This window comes from Amblyraja radiata, chromosome 39, assembly GCF_010909765.2.
Source record: "Amblyraja radiata isolate CabotCenter1 chromosome 39, sAmbRad1.1.pri, whole genome shotgun sequence".
NCBI lineage: Eukaryota > Metazoa > Chordata > Chondrichthyes > Rajiformes > Rajidae > Amblyraja > Amblyraja radiata.
The window spans coordinates 16,279,723-16,300,218 of NC_045994.1; the positions used below are offsets into that span (position 1 = coordinate 16,279,723).

At 55.1% G+C, this 20,496-nt stretch overlaps 1 protein-coding gene across 1 annotated transcript in view; it reads left to right on the forward strand.

Annotated features, from left to right (window-relative positions):
* ikbkb (inhibitor of nuclear factor kappa B kinase subunit beta) overlaps positions 1–20,496 on the forward strand; it is a 54,713-nt gene that overhangs the window by 25,588 nt on the left and 8,629 nt on the right. The window contains 15 exon segments of the mRNA XM_033013826.1: positions 1,001–1,128; positions 3,102–3,148; positions 3,150–3,162; positions 5,252–5,340; positions 7,910–7,999; positions 8,718–8,842; positions 9,862–9,969; positions 11,022–11,151; positions 11,808–12,002; positions 12,527–12,641; positions 13,373–13,496; positions 16,234–16,385; positions 16,941–17,002; positions 18,049–18,158; positions 19,660–19,709. Coding sequence (XP_032869717.1) covers positions 1,001–1,128; positions 3,102–3,148; positions 3,150–3,162; positions 5,252–5,340; positions 7,910–7,999; positions 8,718–8,842; positions 9,862–9,969; positions 11,022–11,151; positions 11,808–12,002; positions 12,527–12,641; positions 13,373–13,496; positions 16,234–16,385; positions 16,941–17,002; positions 18,049–18,158; positions 19,660–19,709 — 1,538 coding nt within the window.

Consider the following 20,496-nt stretch of genomic DNA (forward strand, 5'->3'; position numbering starts at 1 on the left):
GTGAGCAACAGCGGAAATTGGAGGAACAGCACCTCATATTCCGTCTGGGGTCCTTGCGTCCTTATGGCATCAACATTGAATTCCCCCAATTTGGCTAGCCTGTGCCTTCTCCTCCCCTTCCTTCACCCTCTAGCTGTCTCCTCCCACCCTCCCATCCGCCCGCCCTCGGGCTCCTCCTCCTCCTCCCTTTTTCCTTCTTTCTTTCCCCACCCCCCATCAGTCTGAAGAAGGGTTTCGGCCCGAAACGTCGCCTATTTCCTTCGCTCCATAGATGCTGCTGCACCCGCTGAGTTTCCCCAGCAATTTTGTCTACCTGCCAGAGGAGGTAGTTGGAATGGATACTATCACATTTTAGATATATTTTTTTAATTATTTTTTTATTGAAAGCATATGTACAAATGATAATAAACGACAAACTGGTAACAGAATTCTTACATAGCGTCAAATTTTAAAGTTTGTTTTTAAAAGAAAAGAAATAGAAAGAGAAAGAGATTAGAGAAACTATAAGCTAATAGAAAGGAGAGAAGGGCTAGAAAGAAAGAACATTACAAATATAATAAATAGATCCAGGAGATATCCGTTGTGACTTTAATTTTGTGTTAAACCAATTTACTTTTTTTTAAATTCAATAAATTGAGACCATATTTTGAAAAATAGTTCTGGTTTTTCAATTAAGACAAATCTTATTTTTTCCAAAAAATACGATCACATTCAAAAGACATTTGGACAGGTACATGGAGAGGAAGGGTTTAGAGGAACATGGGCAAATGCAGGCAGGCGGGACTAATGTAGATTGGACATGTTGGCCGGCAGAGGCAGGTTGGGCCGAAGGGCCTGTTTCTGTGCTGTACATGTCTATGACTCCACAACCACATTAGTGCTGTAGTACAAGCAGACACTGGCCACAGACTGGACAGGGTGTGGCCGTGTGCCGGTGTAGCCGGAGTGCCGGTGTAGCGAGCTGCCGAGACCTCACCGTCCCTCCCCCCCCCCCGTGCAGGTTGAACCACCCGAACGTGGTGGCGGCTCGGGACGTTCCAGAGGGGATGCAGAAACTGGCCCTGAACGACCTGCCGCTGCTGGGCTTGGAGTACTGCGAGGGAGGAGATCTCCGCAAGGTGGGTGCCTGTACCATGCACCCTGGGGTGCTGGGTCTGTGACACCCTGTGGGTGCTCGACTCGCTGTGGGTGGGTCTGTGCCTCCTGGACTCCCCTCTCAATATCTCGCTCTCTCTGCCCTCTCTATCCTCTCTATCTCTATCTCTCTCTCTCTCTCTATCTCTCTCTCTATCTCTCTCTCTCTATCTCTCTCTCTAACTCTCTCTCTATCTCTCTCTCTATCTCTCTCTCTATCTCTATCTCTCTATCTCTATCTCTCTCTCTCTCTCTATCTCTCTCTCTCTCTCTCTCTCTAGCTCTCTCTCTATCTCTCTCTCTATCTCTATCTATCTCTCTATCACTCTCTCTCTCTATCTCTATCTCTCTCTCTATCTCTATCTCTATCTCTCTCTATCTCTCTCTCTCTCTCTCTCTCTCTCTCTCTCTCTATCTCTATCTCTCTATCTCTCTATTAGCTCTCTCTCTCTATCCCTCTCCCCCTCTCTGCTCTCCCCCCCCTCCCTCTCTCCTTCTCCCTCTCCATCTCTCTCTCTCTCTTTATCTCTGCCCATCCTCAATCTCTCTGCTCCATGTTTGCGACACCTCCACCACCTCCCCTCCCCCCCCCGTTGCCCGCTTGTTGGGCAGATGCCGAGAGGGTGCAGGAGCGGGTAGGGGAGGGGGGAGGAGGGGGGTGTGAGCGGGGGTCCAGTGGTGCGTGAGTATGACGCTGCTTTAACCGTGTGTGTCCGTGTGTGTACAGCCCCCTTTGACAATTGTACGATGTTGCACAAGACTCTACACTTCCTCCCTCTTAAGCTGCCCAGCCAAGCGCACTTGACCCTGGCCCTGGGAGGGGTGTTTTGTTAACAGCCGTTCGATATTTGCAAAATCATTCATCTGCAATTTTCTCAGTGTGAAATTTCAGCTCAGATGTTGCAATGTTAAACTTCACCAGTGTCTGAAACCCAGACGCTGTGCTTTCCAGGAAATGCCTAGATTACATAGAAAACATAAAAATAGGAGGAGGCCATTCGGCCCTTCGAGCCTGCACCGGAAGATGTCAGACCATCAAACGTCCCACTGTATTACCTCATAGAAATCTGCAGTGAATTGAAATCTAAGGTTGACACAAAAAGCTGGAGTAACTCAGCGGGACAGGCAGCATCCCTGGAGAGAAGGAATGGGTGACGTTTCGGGTCGAGACCCTTCTTCAGACTCAATGATAAAGATGAGGGAGTGGGTGGGCTGGATAACAGAAGTAATTGGAGAGACAAAGGGCAGGTGAGGTGTCTTGGACGTGGGTTGGGAGGGATTGGACCATGGAGAAGAGCAACATGGACATGAATTCAGTGGGGGAGAAGCAGGCAGCATCCAGGGCATCATTCATCTGCAATTTTCTGTTTATGGATTTTGGGCAGAGATTAAAACTGGGCTGTTCTTGGTTCTTGGTTCTTGGTCCTCCAAAATATTCCAAATGGAATTTAAACTGGAGGTGGTGAAGGGAGGACTTAAGCCAGAAAGGGTTTTTGGGAAGAAAGAGCTACTTTAAATGTAGTTGCATCTGGTTGGGTAACTATAGTTGGGTGGAGATTATTCCATGCTTTAATTGTGCGGGGGAAGAACGAATTGCTGTACACATCTGTCTTTGTAGCTGGGATCACAAATTGGATCGAATGCCCTCGTCTGCTCCTAATTGGTTTGGGTTTGGTGGTTAGTTTTGTAATCTATGTCGAGCTGACCATTTAACATTTTGTAAAATGTGCGGTGCGGGGCTGGGGAACCTGTGATAAGGTTGGAGGCTGTGGGGGGCACACACTACACCTGCTGGTTCAGGCTGGGTGAGGAAGGGCACTGGCAACTGGCCACTGCACCAATCCAGCCCCCACAGCCACTCTCTGCCCACGCTCGTCGGTTAATGCCCTCTCCAGCCCCCCTCTCGCCCGCCCACTCGCCCGCGGTCTTAACGTGCCCGCTCTGCTGTCGTTCCAGGTGCTGAACAGTTTGTACAACCTGCTGTGGCATGCGGAGAGTGCCAGTGCTCATCATACCTCACTGACATTGGTGAGTACAGGGGGTGTCCAAGAGCCCCCCCCCTGCCTCGCGCCGCCCAACCCCCCTGCTCCTGCCAGCCCGCCCTGGCCATGGGAGACGGACACGGTGTGGATGGTCGATGGTTGCCACCACCCTTTCCTGCTTCTCTCCCTAATCACCTCCCCTCCCTCAACTCCCTTCCCCTTAAACCCCCATTCCCCGCCACACTGCCCCCCCCTCCAATCCCATCCCCGCCACGCCCCCCCGTCATACCCATCCCACTCCTCCCCTTCCACTCCCCCCCCTTCCAATCCCATCCCCCACTCCTCCCCTCCAATCCCCTCCCCTCCAATCCCCTCCCCTCCAATCACCTCGCCTCCCCTCCCCTCAACTCATTTCCCCTCAACCCCCATCCCCTCCACTCTCAATAGACAATAGGTGCAGGAGTAGGCCATTTGGCCCTTCGAGCCAGCACCGCCATTCAATGTGATCATGGCTGATCATCCCCAATCAGTACCCCGTTCCTGCCTTCTCCCCCATATCCCCTGACTCCGCTATTTTTAAGAGCCCTATCTAGCTCTTTCTTGAAAGCATCCAGAGAACCCGCCTCCACCGCCCTCTGAGGCAGAGAATTCCACAGACTCACACTCTCTGCGAGAAAAAGTGTTTCCTCGTCTCCGTTCTAAATGGCTTACTCATTATTCTTAAACTGTGTGCGGCCCCTGGTTCTGGACTCCCCCAACATCGGGAACATGTTTCCTGCCTCTAGCGTGTCCAAACCCTTAACAATCTTCTATGTTTCAATGAGATATCCTCTCATCCTTCTACACTCCAGAGTGTACAAGCCCAGCCGCTCCATTCTCTCAGCATATGACAGTCCCGCCATCCCGGGAATTAACCTTGTAAACCTACGCTGCACTCCCTCAATAGCAAGAATGTCCTTACTCAAATTCCTCCTCCCCCACCCCTCCCCTCCACTCTCCTCCTGTGCCATCTCTAACGGTTCTCCCTTCCTTTGTGCCAACTCTCTGCTATCCCTGGTGCCACCTCTCAGTGTGTGGTGCTGCCGTGATGTGGCTCGGCCACAGCTCCTGTTCCCTGATACAGGCTTTGTCCGTTGGGTTAGTTTCCGCTGCGAACGCCATCAATCAGTGCTGGCGTGTCAGGGAGTTGAGTTTGCCGGGGCTGTGGGCAAGGGGCAGGTCTGGGTGATTTATGGGAGGAAGCAGGTCATTTCCTCCATCCTGTATTGGTGCTCTGGGGATGAGGAGGCTGCAGTAACAGCTCACCATTGCTCTGCAGTGCGAGCCCTCACTGGGGGATAGCAGCCCCCCCCACTCTGGGACCGCCCCACATCCCCTCCCTATTTATTTTTGGTTCATTTTATCCACAAAATGCGTCGTTCTGCCAAACGTCGCATTTCCTGCACCCCTTGCAGTCAGTCCATCGCATTGATGCACGATGCCATTCTCCACTCTTGGCACAGCGGGTGGTGCAGCTGCCTCGGAGACCCGGAGACCCGGGTTCGATCCCGACCTCGGGCGCTGTCTGTGTGGAGTTTGCACGTACTCCCCGCGACTGTGTCGTTTTGGTGCCGTTTCCTCCCACACCCCAAAGACGTGCGGGTCCTTAGGTTAATCGGCCCCCTAGTGTGTGGGGAGTGGATGAGAAAGTGGGATAGCATAGAACCAGTGTGATCGATGGTCAGAATGGACCCCGTGGGCTGAATGGTGGAGGAAGGAACCGCAGATTCTGGTTTAAACCGAAGATAGACACAAAACGCTGGAGGAACTCAGCGGGACAGGCAGCATCTCTGGAGGGAAGGAATGGGTGATGTTTGGGGTCGAGGAGTGTTAAGGACCCTTCAGTCGGAAGAAGGGTCTCGACCCGAAACGTCACCCATTCATTCTCTCCAGAGATGCTGCCTGTCCGCTGAGTTACTCCAGCGTTTTGTGAAACGTCACCCATTCCATCCACACAGACAGCACCCGAGGCCAGGATCGAACCGGGGTCTCTGGCGCTGTGAGGCAGTGGCTCTAGCACTTTGGGTGATGGGCGGAAGATGGTTGGATGACTGAACCAAATCATTCCAGTGGTCATTGGGCTCTTTGTTCCTCAGCCTCCGCCCTGCGGTACCTGCATGAGAACAGAATCATCCACCGTGACCTGAAGCCGGAGAACATCGTCCTTCAGCAGGGTGACCAGCGGGTAAGTGTCAGGCCCCCGCCACCAGCTCCACGGGCAATGCCCGCCTCGTCACCCTGACTGTCCTGGGTCCCCTCTCTCCTTTTAGTTTAGCTTAGAGATACAGCGCGGAAACAGGCCCTTCGGCCCACTGAGACTAGACTAGATTAGATTAGATTAGATTCCTTTATTGTCACTCAGACCTTTCGGTCTGAACCAAATTTTGTTGCCTGCAGTCATACATATAATAATAAATAACAAAACATACAATAAACACAAATTAACATCCACCGCGCCGAAGGATGAGAGGGGATCTCATTGAAGCATATAAGATTGTTAAGGGTTTGGACACGCTGGAGGCAGGAAACATGTTCCCGATGTTGGGGGGAGTCCAGAACCAGGACGGGTACGGTGACGGACGCACAACACATCTCTGTCCTCCAGTTCCTGCGGACTTCCGCCGCTGGAAGTATCGGATTTTGGTGTGTGTGTGTGTGTGTGTGTGTGTGTGTGAGTGTGTGTGCTTTATCATCATTCCTTACAATGCAGTGTACGACAGCGATCGCAACTTCTACTGAAGTGTGTGGATGGCCGTTGGCTCACCAGGAGCTCATCCGCCCTTTGACAGGTATTGTTTTCGGTGGGGGTCCTGCTGGAGGTCCACAGCCCCCTCCTCACCTGGCAAACCAGGTGGGGGAGACGGTTCCGTCGCCGACTATTCGACCATTGGGCGGGTAGCACAGGATTACATGGTACCCGTGGCGGGGGGAACTCCCCCCGATCTGACCTGACCAGCCTGCAAAGAGTCTTCTCTCCCTTCCCAACGATGGCATCCGGCAGGCAGGAGGTTAAATCCTCACTGCGGAGTCCCTGGGAGAAGGTTCTGTTTGGTCGGGAAGTGTGGTGTGACTCTGCGGAGTTTATTTTGGAAGGTGCTGGCTTTGTGTTTCTTGTCTCTGCCGCGCAGCGCTGACGTTTTCCGCGTTATCAGTTGGAGAGCACCGTGAATAGAATCTGCTTCCTTCAGCCCACTGCTCCCAACGGTGAAGTCATAAATAAAAATCTTCCGCTCTCCCTTCCAATAATCTGCGGCATTGAATCAGCTCCAAGACGCACATGCTGGGTAAATGCTGGGGATTGCAGAGTCCGATCTCCACGGCCAAACCCTGACGGAACGGCTCATGAACCGAGGACTGCCTTTTATCCCATTACCTGCTACTATTGCACACTTGACCAAAGCCCTCAGTAGAACCAAGGGCCACACACACAGTTTAAGAATAAGGAGTAAGCCATTTAGAACGGAGACGAGGAAACACTTTTTCTCACAGAGAGTGGTGAGTCTGTGGAATTATCTGCCTCAGAAGACAGTGGAGGACAATTCTCTGGATGCTTTCAAGAGAGAGCTAGATAGGGCTCTTAAAGATAGCGGAGTCAGAGGATATGGGGAGAAGGCAGGAACGGGGTACTGATTGGGGATGATCAACCATGATCACATTGAATGGCATTGCTGGCTCGAAGGGCCAAATGGCCTACTCCTGCACCTTTTGTCTATTGAAACATAGAAACATAGATGCAGGAATAGGCCATTCGGCCCTTCGAGCCAGCACCGCCATTCACTGTGATCATAGCTGATCATCCACAATCATTACCCTGTTCCTGTTTTTCCCCCCTCTCCCTTGATTCTTTTAGCGCTAAGAGCTAAAGTGTTTAGACATCTCCCACCTCCCCCTCTGGCCCATGTCGCATTGCCTTTCCCTGTCCTTCGCTCTGCCTCTGCTGCCCAACCATTCCTCCAGTGCCGTACCCAAGTCACATCACTAGACACAGCCGCAGAGTTGGGCCATTCGGCCCATCGAGTCTGCCCAGCCATTCGATCATGGCTGATCTATTTGTCCCTCTCAAACCCATTCTCCTGCCTTCTCCCTGTAAACCTTTGACACCCGTATTAATCAAGAACCTATCAATCTCCGCTTTAAAATACTCAATGGTTTTGCGTCCACAGCCGCCTGTGGCAATGAATTCCACAGATTCACCACCCTCTGACTACAGAGATTCCTCCTCGTCTCCATTCTAAAGCCTCCTGTGTATGCCTTTGCTCAGACGTCTATGGGGGAAAAAAGCAAGAACGGGGTACTGATTTTAGATGTTCAGCCATGATCATATTGAATGGCGGTGCTGGCTCGAAGGGCTGAATGGCCTACTCCTGCATCTATTATTCTATGTTCTATGTTTCTAAAATGCTGGAGTAACTCAGCGGGACAGGCAGCATCTCTGGAGACAAGGAATGGGTGACGTTTCGGGTCTGAAGAACCAAACGCCACCTCCAGTTTAAATTCTATTTGGAATATTTTTGGAGAACCAAAAACCAAGAACCAAGAAGGGTCTCGACCCGAAACGTTACCCATTCCTTCTCTCCAGAGATGCTGCCTGTCCCGCTGAGTTACTCCAGCATTTTGTGTCTATTGCAGGTAAGAATGTAATTGTTACAGGAATGGAACATATGACAATTCTACACTCTTGAATCCCGGACAATGCGGTAATTGTTTCTTTGTATCGTACCGTGGGAATTAACAGTTCTTTATTTCCAACCCAGTTAATCCACAAGATCATAGATCTGGGCTACGCCAAAGAACTAGATCAGAACAGCCTGTGTACATCCTTTGTCGGGACCTTGCAGTACTTGGTGAGCAAATCTAACTATCTAAAGTTCAAGTTCAAGTGAGTTTATTGTCATGTGTCCTTGTATAGGACAATGAAATTCTTGCTTTGCTTAAGCACACAGAAAATAGTAGGCATTTGCTACAAAACAGATAAGTGTGTCCATATACCATGATATAAATATATACACACATGAATAAATAAACTGGTAAAGTGCAAATAACAGAAAGTGGTTGTTAATAATCAGAGTTTTGTCCGAGCCAGGTTTAATAGCCTGATGGCTGAGGGGAAGTAGCTATTCCTGAACCTGGTTGTTGCAGTCTTCAGGCTCCTGAATGGTGTCAAGTTGGGAAAAGGGGATCTGGGGGCCCTTGTACATCAGTCTATGAAAGTAAGCATGCAGGTACATCAGGCAGTGAAGAAGGCGAATGGCATGCTGGCCTTTATAACAAGAGGAATGTTACAGGGGGTCATTTAGTGGAGGAATGCTATCTCATGGGGGGACTCAATGGGCTGAATGGCCTCCTGTAATGTAAGGGAACATGAGGCGGAGGAGGGAACGCGAGGAGCATGAAGTAGATGGGCCGAGTGGCCTGTTCCAGTGTGGTGAACGTTGCTTGGATGGTGTGGGATTGGGGCGGGTGGAGAGGGTTATGGGCGGGGGTGAGAGGGGGGAATGGTGCCGGGGTTCGGCGGTGTACGAGTTGCCAGGGCCGGTGGGTGATCACACCGATTGATTGCAGGCGCCGGAGCTCCTGGAGCAGAAGAAGTACACGGTGACGGTGGACTACTGGAGCCTGGGCACGCTGGCCTTCGAGTGTATCACCGGCTTCCGGCCCTTCCTACCCAACTGGCAGCCCTTGGCCTGGTGGGTGGCAGCGTCGAGGGGGGTGGGGGGGTGGTGGGCAGTGGTGGGGGGCGGGTGAGGGACGGATGGGGGCCACAAAGCATGGGGGCTTTTGGGTGCGGAGGGGGAGGGGGAGGGGTGGAGGTGATGATCGAGGAGGGAGTGGAGTGGAGCGATAGAGGGAGGTTTGGACTGCAGAGCGAGGTGGGGGTGGGGGTCTAGGGCGTGGACCAGGGGGAGGAATTTGGGGTACGTACCGCGGGGAGGGATTTGGGGTGAGGAACGCGGGGAGGTCTAGGATGTTCTGGGACGTGCAGTGTCTGCGATGGGTTTCAGCTCCAGCTTCAGGTTGTCCACAGCTCCTCACGGAACGGAGAGCGGGGGTTCGGGGCGTGTTGCTCAAGCCTCGGTCCTGTGGTGTTGCCGGAGGGTTGCCGTGTGGTTGCCCTGGCGTTGCTGTGGCGTTGCTATGGCGTTGCCGGGGGGTGCCGTGTGGTTGCCGGGGGGTTGCCGTGCCGTTGCTGGGGGGTTGCCGTGGCGTTGCCGGGGGGTTACTGGAGGGTTTCCGGGGGGTTGCTGTGGCGTTGCAGTGGGGTTGCCGTGTGGTTGCTGGGGGGTTGCCGTGGCGTTGCTGGGGGGTTACTGGAGGGTTTCCGGGGGGTTGCTGTGGCGTTGCAGTGGGGTTGCCGTGTGGTTGCTGGGGGGTTGCCGTGGCGTTGCTGGGGGGTTGCCGTGGCGTTGCCTGGGGTTACTGGAGGGTTTCCGGGGGGTTGCTGTGGCGTTGCAGTGGGGTTGCCGTGTGGTTGCTGGGGGGTTGCCGTGGCGTTGCTGGGGGGTTGCCGTGGCGTTGCTGGGGGGTTGCTGTGGCGTTGCTGGGGGGTTGCTGGGGCGTTTCCGTGGGGTTGCTGTGACGTTGCTGGGGGGTTGCCGGGGGGTTGCTGTGGGGTTGCCGGGGGTTGCTGTGGGGTTGCCGGGGGGTTGCCGGCCGCGACACTTCTACCCCCGACCCCTTCACTCTGACCCCCCCCACTCTTCCACAGGCACAGCAAGGTGAAGCACAAGGGAAGTCGGGACATCATGGTGGTGGAGGACATGAACATGGAGGTGAAGTTCTCCAGCCATCTTCCTGAACCCAACAACCTCAACAGGTGAGCACCTCCTGGCACAACCTCTGCCACAGGTTCTTGATCAGTGCGGGTGTCGGGGGTCACGGGGGGGAAGGCAGGAGAATGGGGTTGAGAGGGAGAGATAGATCAGCCATAACCATTGTGGTTAAGGGTAGGTGGTTAGGGGTGGGTGGGGAGGGGATTGTGAGTAGGTGGTGCCGGGGGGGAGAGGCTCTGGGTCGGGGGGAATGGGGTGGAGGGGAGGTGGTGGATGTCGTGATTGGGGGAGTAGAGTTCTGGTTCGGAGTCAGTGGGGGGGTGGGGAGGGGATTGTAGTGGGTGTGGTGAGGGGGGGGTCAGGGTTCAGGGGGAGTGGGAGGGGAGGAGACTAGGGAGGGGGATCGTGAATGGGTGTTGTGAAGGGGGGCGAGGGTTAGGGTTTTGGGTGGGGGGGGAGTGGGGAGGGGCTTGTGGTGGGCATTGGGCTGTGATGAGAGGGTTGATGATCTGGGTCTACGGGGTGGGGGGTCGGGCAGCCAGCAACCCGGTCTAGAAACATAGAACATAGGTGCAGGAGTAGGCCATTCGGCCCTTCGAGCCAGCACCGCCATTCAATATGATCATGGCTGATCATCCCCAATCAGTACCCCATTCCTGCTTTCTCCCCATATCCATTGATTCCATTAGCCCTAAGAGCTAAATCTCTGGAATTCTCTGCCACAGAATGTAGTTGAGGCCAGTTCATTGACTGTATTTAAGAGGGAGTTAGATGTGGCCCTTGTGGCTAAAGGGATCGGGGGTATGGAGAGAGGGCAGGTACAGGATACTGAGTTGGATGATCAGCCATGATCATATTGAATGGCAGTGCAGGCTCGAAGGGCCGAATGGCCTACACCTGCACCTATTTTCTACGTTTCTATAAACAAGACATCCAGTGAATCGGCCTCCACTGCCTTCTGTGGCAGAGAATTCCACAGATTCACAACTCTCAGGGGGAAAATGTTTTTCCCCATCTCAGACCTAAATGTCCGACCTCTTATTCTTAAACTCCCCCCCACTCTTCCCCCCCCCCCCCCCTCCCCCACCCCCATCAGGGAGCTGCTGGGTCCCACGGAGCAGTGGCTGCAGCAGATGCTGAAGTGGAATCCCTCGGAGCGGGGCACGGACCCTGTGTTTGGCCCCAACGGCTGCTTCCGGGCCCTCGATGCCATCCTGGACAAGAAGGTGGGTGTGGGGAGCCGCCGGGGGTGGGGGGGGAGGGGAGTAGGGGAGGGGGCTGGGGGAAGGGAACCCAGGAAGAAGGAAGGGGGGGGAGGTTTGGGGAGGGGGATAAGCAGAGGGGAGGACACTATGGGGGAGGGGGCTGAGGGGAGGGGGAAGGGGGGGCTAGTTGAGGGGAACACAGGAAGAAGGAAGGAAGGGAGGGGGATAAGCAGAGGGGAGGACACTATGGGGGAGGGGGTTGTGGTGAGGGGAACACAGGAAGAAGGAAGGGGGGAGGGTTGGGTGGGAGGGGGAAAAGCAGTAGAGAGGGGGAGGGGGAGGTGGACACTATGGGGGAGGGGGCTGGGGGGAGAGGGGGAAAGGAAAGTGCAAGTCTATTGCAGGTGGTTGCCGGAGGTTGCAGGTAGTGGAAGCAGGTAGGGAGACTGACAAAAACCTCCGGGAACCGCACGGAAACCTTGGGTGGGGCACAAAGTCTCCAGAGGTTTCCGTTCAGGTTTCCTACATGGGACAGGGGCATTATTATTAAACTGCGGCATGGCGCTTTAACTGGAACTAATGAACGCACGCACGCACGAACGCACACAGGTTTGTCCTCTGGGCAGAGGAGTGCAGTGCCCCTTCCCGCTGCTGATGTGATGTTCCTCTGTGTCTAGTACGTGCAGATCCTGGACATGCAGTCGGGCACGCTGCACACCTACCCGGTCAGCCCCGAGGCTAGCGTGCAGTCACTGCAGCAGTGGATCGAAGCCACCACCTCCATCCCGCTCTTCACCCAGGACCTGCTGCTGGAAACGGGCACTGCTCTGGACCCCCGCCGACCCGTCACCCAGTGTGTGTCCGACAGCAGGGTACGGACGTGGTGGGGGGCGGGTGGGGGGGAACGGGACAAGGGCTAGGGTGGGGGAGTGAGGCAGGGGCTGGGAGGAGCAGGCGGGTCTCGGAAGGGTGAAGCGGTGGACATGGGGCAGTGTGGGGGGGGGGGGGGGGGTGTCAAGCATTGTGGGGCATGGTTGGTTAGGGGGGTGGGGTCAGAGGAATAGTTGGAAGAGTTCGCACAAAAGGATGGGGTTGGAAGGCTGGGGTCAGGGTGGGGGTCGGAGGGTCAGGGTTGTGGTGGGAGGGCTGTGGTGAGGGAGGGGGTCAGAGGATATGGGTGGGTGTGTGGGGGTTGTGGGGGGTGGTGGTGTGTGTGGTGGGAGTGTGTGTGGGATGGGTATGGGGGGTGGGGTGGCGATGGTGGTATGAGGGTGAGGGGGGTGTGGGGGGGTGTGAGGGGGGTAGGGGGGGTGGGGATGGGGTACGCGGGGGGGGGTGTGGGGGCGTGGGTGGTGACTGCACGGAGCTGCATCCTTTACTGCGCTGTTCCCTGCAGCAGAACGATGGGAAGAAGTCGGAGCTGACTGTCATTTACCTGTTTGACCGGAGCACGAGCAGCTACAGTGGCCAGGTGGCCCCCCCTGCCCAGCCCCACGGCGTCAGCTTCATCCGTGAGCAACCCACCCCATAGTGGGGCGCGAGGGAGGGGGGGGGGGAGGGGATGGGGGGAGATTGGTGGGAGGAGATGGGTGGGGTCACAAACTGACCCAGGGGGATGAAGCAGTGTGGGGTTGAGGTCAGCGTGGAAACAGGCCCTTCAGCCCATCTTGCCCACCCTGTTTCTTAGTGGGACAGGGGCAATGCACGTTTGGATAGTCCCAGCCTCAATTACCTCCTCTGGCAGCTCGTTCCATACACTCACCACCCTTTGTGTGGAAAGGTTGCCCCTCAGGTTCCTATTAAATCTTCCCCCCCCCAACTTAAATCTGTGTCCTCTGGGGTGGCGGGGGCTGGGGGACTGTGTGGGTGCAGGGGAGGGGAGGGTTGTGTGAAGGTGGGGGGTTTCGGGGAGGGGTATTGGCTCTGTGTGGGTGTGCGTGTGTGCATGCATGTGTGTGTGAGTGTGTGTGTATGCAGTGTGCATGCGTGAGTCAGTGCGTGTCTGTGGGGGGTGTGTGTGTGTGCATGCGTGTGTGTGTGTGTGTGTGTGTGTGTGTGTCTGTGTGGGGGGTGTGTGTGTGTGCGTGTGTGTGTGTGGGTGTGGGGTGTGTGTGTGCGTGTGTGTGTGTGTGTGTGTGTGTGTGTGTGCGTGCGTGCGTGCGGGCGTGCGTGCGTGCGTGCGTGCGTGTGTGTGTGTACATTGCCCACCACCACCACCAGTGCCACTATGTGCCGTCCACAGTGCAGGACCCGAAGAAGCAGTTGCCGTACCAACAGCTGCGGCGATCCTGGGGACAGAGCTGGCATTTGATCCGCAGCCTGAAGGACGACTGCATCCGGCTGCAGCAGGGGCAGCGAGCCGCCATGTGAGTAACGCAGCAACGCAACCTGCCCCAGTGCTGTCTGAGCGGAGTTCGCACGCTCTCCCTGAGACCCGTGTGTGGGGGGTGGGGGGATGTAGAGGGGAGGGATAGGGAGAGAAGGGGAGGGGGCTGGGAGTAGGGGAAGAGATGGCTCCCACAGGTACAGACAGATTGTGTGTGGGTGCTGGGAGTCACAGGTTCGGTGTCATTCAGCAAAGAAACAGGCCATTCGGCCCACCTTGTCCATGCCGACCCTTCTGGTCCATATATCTGTCCAATTGTCTTTTAAAATTGGGGGGAGGGAGGTGTGGAGAGGGGGGGGGGGAGATGGAGTGGGGTGGGGAGAGCTGTGTTGGGTAAGTCAGTTGGAATAGACTTTGTTTCTGGGGGCATAATGTTGTGCCCCATCTGGCCTTGAACTGATTTCTCCCGTCCCCACCCCCCTCCTGCTCCCTACCCCATCACATTCCTTCCTCCAGCTTCACAATCACAATCTTCAACCCCTTTGTCCCCCCCACCACCTTCTGACTTTTCATTCTGGCCTTTGTCCAACCATTTGCTGATCATATCCCTGTATCCACCTATCACTTCCCAGACTTTCTCCTGACCCTCTTCTCTCCCAGCTTTCTTCACCCCCCCCCCAACCCCCTCACCACCGCAATCATTGAAGAAGGGTCCCGGCCCTAAACGTCACCTATCCATGTTCTCCAGAGATGCTACCCGAGACGCTGAGTTACTCCAGCACGTTGAGTCTTTTTTGGTGAATCAGCATCTGCAATTCCAGGTGTTCATAAGGTCATAAGTGATAGGAGCTGAATTAGGCCATTCTACTCCCCCATTCAATCGTGGCTGATCTATCTTTCCCTCCTAACCCCATTCTCCTGCCTTCTCCCCATAACCCCTGACACCCGCACTAATCAAGAATCTATCTATCTCTGCCTGAAATATATCCACTGACTTGGCCTCCACAGCCTTCTGTGGCAATGAATTCCACAGATTCACCGCCCTCCGACTGAAGAAATTCCTCCTCATCTCCTTCCAAAAGGAACGTCCTTTAATTCTGAAGCTGTGACCTCTAATCCTAGACTCTCCCCTAGTGGAAACCTCCTCTCCACATCCACTCTACCCAGGCCCCTATCTATCCTGAAGGTAGACACAAAAAGCTGGAGTAACTCAGTGGGACAGGCGGCATCTGTGGAGGGAATGAATGGGTCGAGATTCTATCTTTGTGTTTGCAAGTCAATATTGTGGTTGACTGGACAATGCTGCTCCCTACTGGGAGGTGGCAGTACTGCGGCCGTTCTGTCTGTCTACTTACCTTCCTGTCCTTAATAATTCCAAAACACCCCTTACCCAGATCCACTGGTGATGTGCATCGCTGAACAAGGCCCTTCGGCCCATTGATTCTATACCGGGTGAATAAAAAGCAGCACCCGTCCTCGTTCCAGTCTCCCCGTACCGGGCGTAGCCACTCCTGTCTCCCCCTCACCCAGGGGGAGAGCTTTCAGCCCCACCACCCCACATTGGACATTTAGCCTCCTGATCGTCCACATGCTCGATCAACTTAAGAGAGGATGGACTTAAGACTCGATGGATTTAAGAGAGAGTTAGATAGAGAGGGGCTAGTGGAGTCAAAGGATATGGAGAGAAGGCAGGCACGGGTTATTGATAGGGGCCGATCAGCCATAGATACATAGACAATAGGTGCAGGAGTAGGCCATTCGGCCCTTCGAGCCTGCACCGCCATTCAAAATGATCATGGCTGATCATCCAACTCAGTATCCCGTACCTGCCTTCTCTCCATACCCTCTGATCCCTTTAGCCACAAGGGCCACATCTAACTCTTAAATATAGCCAATGAACTGGCCTCAACTACCCTCTGTGGCAGAGAGTTCCAGAGATTCACCACTCTCTGTGTGAAAAAGTTTCTTCTCATCTCGGTCCTAAAGGATTTCCCCCTTATCCTTAAGCTGTGACCCCTTGTCCTGGACTTCCCCAACATCGGGAACAATCTTCCTGCATCTAGCCTGTCCAACCCCATAAGAATTTTGTACGTTTCTATAAGATCACATGATCACAATGAATGGCGGTGCTGGCTCGAAGGGCCAAATGACCTCCTCCTGCACCTATTTTCTATGTTTCTAACTTTCAACGATGGGGAGAGGGAGAGATACCCAAACTGTAGACCTTGGTGGACCGAGCGCAGTGGTTACTGTTGTACAGGATGGTGCAGCGGGTAGAGTTGCTGCCTTACAGCACTCACAGCGCCAGAGACCCGGGTTCCATCCCGACTACGGGTGCTGTCTGTACGGAGTTTGTACGTTCTCCCCGTGACCTGCGTGGGTTTTCTCTGAGATCTTCGGTCTCCTCCCACACTCCAACGACGTACAGGTTTGTAGGTTAATTGGCCTGGTAAATTTTTTCAAACTGTTCCCAGTGTGTGTAGGATAGTGTTAGAGTGCAGGGGTCGCTGGTCGGAGCGGACTTGGGCACTTTCCGCGCTGCATCTCTAAGTTAAAAACTAAACTCAAGCACAAGAGCCTGATGGTTTGTTGGGAAGAAGCTGTCCTTGAGTCTGGCGGATGGTTAATTGGCCGTTGTGAGAGTGGGTGGCAGTGTTTTGCACGGACTGGATGGGCTGAAGGGCCTGCGTATATCTATATCTGCGATGCCAGGGCCGGCTGCGGTTGCTCCGCTGTGACGCGGGTGTACGGCCGCTCACTGCGCTGTGTGTCCCCAGGATGAGCCTGCTGCGTTACAACAGCACGCTGTCCAAGCTGAAGACCACCATGATGTCCATGTGCCAGCAGCTGAAGGCCAAGTTGGATTTCTTCCGCGTCAGCATCCAGATCGACCTGGAGAAGTACAGCGAGCAGATGGCCTTCGGGATCAGTGAGTACCCGCACTGAGCGGCCCGCGGCAAACCCAGCGCGGGCACGTGCCAGAACACCGCCTGCATCCGGCGAGGGGAGGGTGGGATTATCCACGGGCTCGGACCGTCCACCCAATGATTAAATTGGCGAGTTGAATCGAATTGGATACTTTATAAGTCACAGTGAAATTCTGTGCTTGCATGACCACAGTATGTGAATAGTCGCTACATAAAGGGCACTAACAAAGTTACAAATCCCCCACCCCCCTCCGCGCCAGGGCTCCCTTTGTTCTTCCCCTCCCCACCGGAGTTTTGTCCGAGCCAAGTTTAATAGCCTGATGGCTGTGGGGAAGTAGCTATTCCTGTACCTGGTCGTTGCAGTCTTCAGGCTCCTGTACCTTCTACCTGAAGGTAGCGGGGAGATGAGTGTATGGTCAGGGGTGGTGGAGGAGGCAGATACGATATTGGTGTTTAAGTGGTTTTTAGAATATTTGCATGGGCTCTGCAGGGAATGGAGGGACGAGGGAGGGGAGATCAGTTTGTCTTGCCACTGACTGGTAGCTGGTGTCTTCCAGCCTCAGAAAAAATGATCGCTGCCTGGAATGAGATGCAGATGAAAGCTGAAGGCTGTGGAAGGGTGAGTGGTCTGTGCACCTGCCCCCCGCCCTCCCCCCCCCCACCCACTCAGCCTGTCCCCCCTCACTTCAGAGGGTCTGTGTCCCCTTCCCTTACCCCCTGCGTCTGTCCCCCCCTCCTCTCCCCACTCCCCCTCCCTGTCTGTGTTCACCCCCACTGCCTGTCTCCTCTCCCCTTCTGTCCTCTCGCCCTTCTCCCACCCACTCAGCCAGTTCCTTCCTGCACCTCACCACTCCCTCTCTGTCATAGATCCATAGACACATAGACAATAGTTGCAGGAGGAGGCCATTCGGCCTTTCGAGCCAGCACTGCCATTCAATGTAATCATGGCTGATCATCTACAATCAGTACCCCGTTCCTGCCTTCTCCCCATATCCCTAGATCCTGCCTTCTCCCCATATCCCTAGATCCTGCCTTCTCCCCATATCCCTAGATCCTGCCTTCTCCCCATATCCCTAGATCCTGCCTTCTCCCCATATCCCTAGATCCTGCCTTCTCCCCATATCCCTAGATCTATTTAACCCGCTTTTGAAAGCATTCAGTGAATCGGCCTCCACTACCTTCTGAGGCAGAGAATTCCACAGAATCACAACTCTCCGTGTGAAAACGTTTTTCCTCATATGGGTTGCGGTCGGGGTGGGTTGGGGTCGTGGGGTCAGGGTGGGTTGGGGTCAGGGGTTAGGGTCGTGGGGTCAGGGTGGGTTTGGATTGTGGGGTCAGGGTGGGTTGGGGTGTGGCTGGGGTCGGAGGTTATGGGGTCAGGGTGGGTTGGGGTCGGAGGTCATGGGGTCAGGGTAGGTTGGGGTCAGGGTGGGTTGGGGTGGGGTCGGAGGTCGTGGGTTCAGGGTGGGTTGGGGTCAGGGTGGGTTTAGATCGTGGGGTCAGGGTGGGTTGGGGTCGGGGTGTGTGCCGTGCTGCTGGGGATCCGGGCCGATGTGGAAGCACAGATGGAGTGAAACCTTCTCTACTCCCACTCCCCCCACTCTCCTTCCCTTACCACCCTTCCCCCTTCCTACTCCCCCCTTTCCTCACCCCGCTCCCCCGCAGACGGCTGACGTCAGCAGTCTAGACGAGCAGTCGATGGCGTTGCAGACGGACCTGGTCGACCTGCAGCGGAGCCCCTCGGCCTGGCGACAGGGGGAGGCGCTGGAGGTTCAGTAAGTGTCCGCGCTCTCTCCTGGTGACTGCCCGCGGGGACGGGGTCAGGCTGTACAGAGGGGACCACTACCTTGCCACCCACCTCCCCTCCTCTCCCCGCACTTCTCCTCCCCTCAACTCCCCCTCCCCATCCCCACCCCTCAACCTCCCCTCCCTTCCCCGCGCTTCTCCTCCCCTCAACTCTCCCCTCCCTCTTCTCCCCTTCCCCTCAACTCCCCCTCCCCTTCCCTCAGCTCCACCGCCCCTCCCCTTTCCTCACCCCCCCTCCCTTCCTAGCTCCTGCCCTCCGCTCCCCTCACTCCCCCCCTGCCCTTCCCTCCCCTCTCCTCCCTGCTCCTCTCGCCTCCCACCCCCTCCCCTCCCACCCCCTCACCCTCCCCTCCCACCCCCTCCCCTCACACCCCCTCCCCTCCCCTCCACCCCCTCCCCTCCCACCCCCTCCCCTCACCAGCTACCACTGTTCGTCTTTCTGCAATAAATCCAGGTGTTGCTGGGAATGCTGGGCAGACCAGGCAGCATCTGTGGAGAGAGGAGAGGTTCCACGCCGGGTTGACGTGCTGAGTCTTCCACCTGAGACGTTTACCCTCTCCACAGATGCTGCTCCACCTGCTGGATGTTTGCAGCAGCTATTGTTTTTATTTCAGAATCCTAGCATCTGCATTTTCTTTACATTTGAGTTTATAGTTGATTCTGGGTGTGAACTTGTGTCTGTGTGTCAGTGAGTGTGAATGTGTGTGTATCCATGCAAGTGTGTGTGTGTCTGAGTGTGTGTGTGTGTATCCATGCAAGTGTGTGTGTGTCTGTGAGTGTGTGTGTGTGTGTATCCATGCAAGTGTGTGTGTCTGTGCGTGAGTGAGTGTGAATGTGTGTATCCATGCAAGTGTGTGTGTGTCTGTGAGTGTGTGTCTGAGTGTGTCTGTGAGTGTGTGTGCGTGCGTATCCATGCAAGTGTGTGTGTCTGTGTGTGAGTGAGTGTGAATGTGTGTGTATCCATGCATGTGCGTGGGTGTCTGAGTGTGTGTGTGTGTGCGAGTGAGTGTGCGTGTGTCTGGGAGTGTGTGTGTGCATCCATGCAAGTGTGTGTGTGTCTGAGTGTGTGTGTGTATAAGTGCAAGTGTGTGTGTGTCTGAGTGTGTGTGTGTATAAGTGCAAGTGTGTGTGTGTTTCTGTCTCAATTATATTAAAATGAAAGTGAAGGATAAGAGGTCTTACATTTCAGTGTCAGTGTTTCTTTAATAAACCTTTTCCAATTTGGTAAAATTTCCAAACTACTCAGCAACCAACAAAATACTTTCCAAAGACAGACACAAAAAAGCTGGAGTCAGGCAGCATTTCTGGAGAAAAGGAATAGGTGAGGTTTCGGGTCGAGACCGTTCATCATTCCCAAAACATCACCCCTTCCTTCTCTCCAGAGATGCTGCCTGTCCCGCTGAGTTATTCCAGCATTTTGTGTTTATCTCCTATCCTGTGTACTGACTGGAGCCGGTACTTTGTTTCCAGGGAGGAAGCCGCCATGGATTTGTTTCGCAAACTCCGGGAAAGACCGAGAGGTAGGAACACAACGTCATTCCTAAAACAAACGGGCGGGATGGGGGCAGGAAAGGTGTCAGTGGGTGGCACGGTGGTGCAGCGGGTAGAGTTGCTGCCTCACAGCGCCAGAGACCCGGGTTCCATCCTGACTACAGGTGCTGTCTTTATGGAGTTTGCACCTTCTCCCTGTGACCGCGTGGGTTTTCTCCGGGTGCTCCGGTTTCCTCCCACACTCCAAAGACGTGCAGGTTTGTAGGTTAATTGTCTTCAGTAAAATTGTGAATTGTCCCTAGTGTGTGTAGGATGCTGGTAATGTGCGGGGATCGCTGGTTGGTGCGGACGCAGTGGGCCACAGCGCCTGTTTACGTGCTGTATCTCTAAAGTAAAGTCTAAACGAACCCACCGACCTGTAGCTGTGCCGATGCTATGCCTACATATTTTCACCTCGCCCCGCCTCTGGGTGGTGGAGGTTGGGCCGGGGCTGTGGTGCGGGCAGGGTAGTGGTGTGGGACGGGTCTACGTGGGGCAGGGGGTGGAGGGAGAGTTGAGGGAAAGGGTGGGGTGTGGGCAGGGTGGGGTGTGGGCAGGGTGGGGTGCGGGTAGGGTGGTGGAGGGAGAGTTGTGGGACAGGGTGGGGTGGGGTGCGGGCAGGGTGGGTGACTGGCAGGGTGGGTGACGGGCAGGGTGGGTGACGGGCAGGGTGGGGTGCGGGTAGGGTGGTGGAGGGAGAGTTGTGGGACAGGGTGGGGTGGGGTGTGGGCAGGGTGGGGTGTGGGCAGGGTGGGGTGTGGGCAGGGTGGGGTGGGG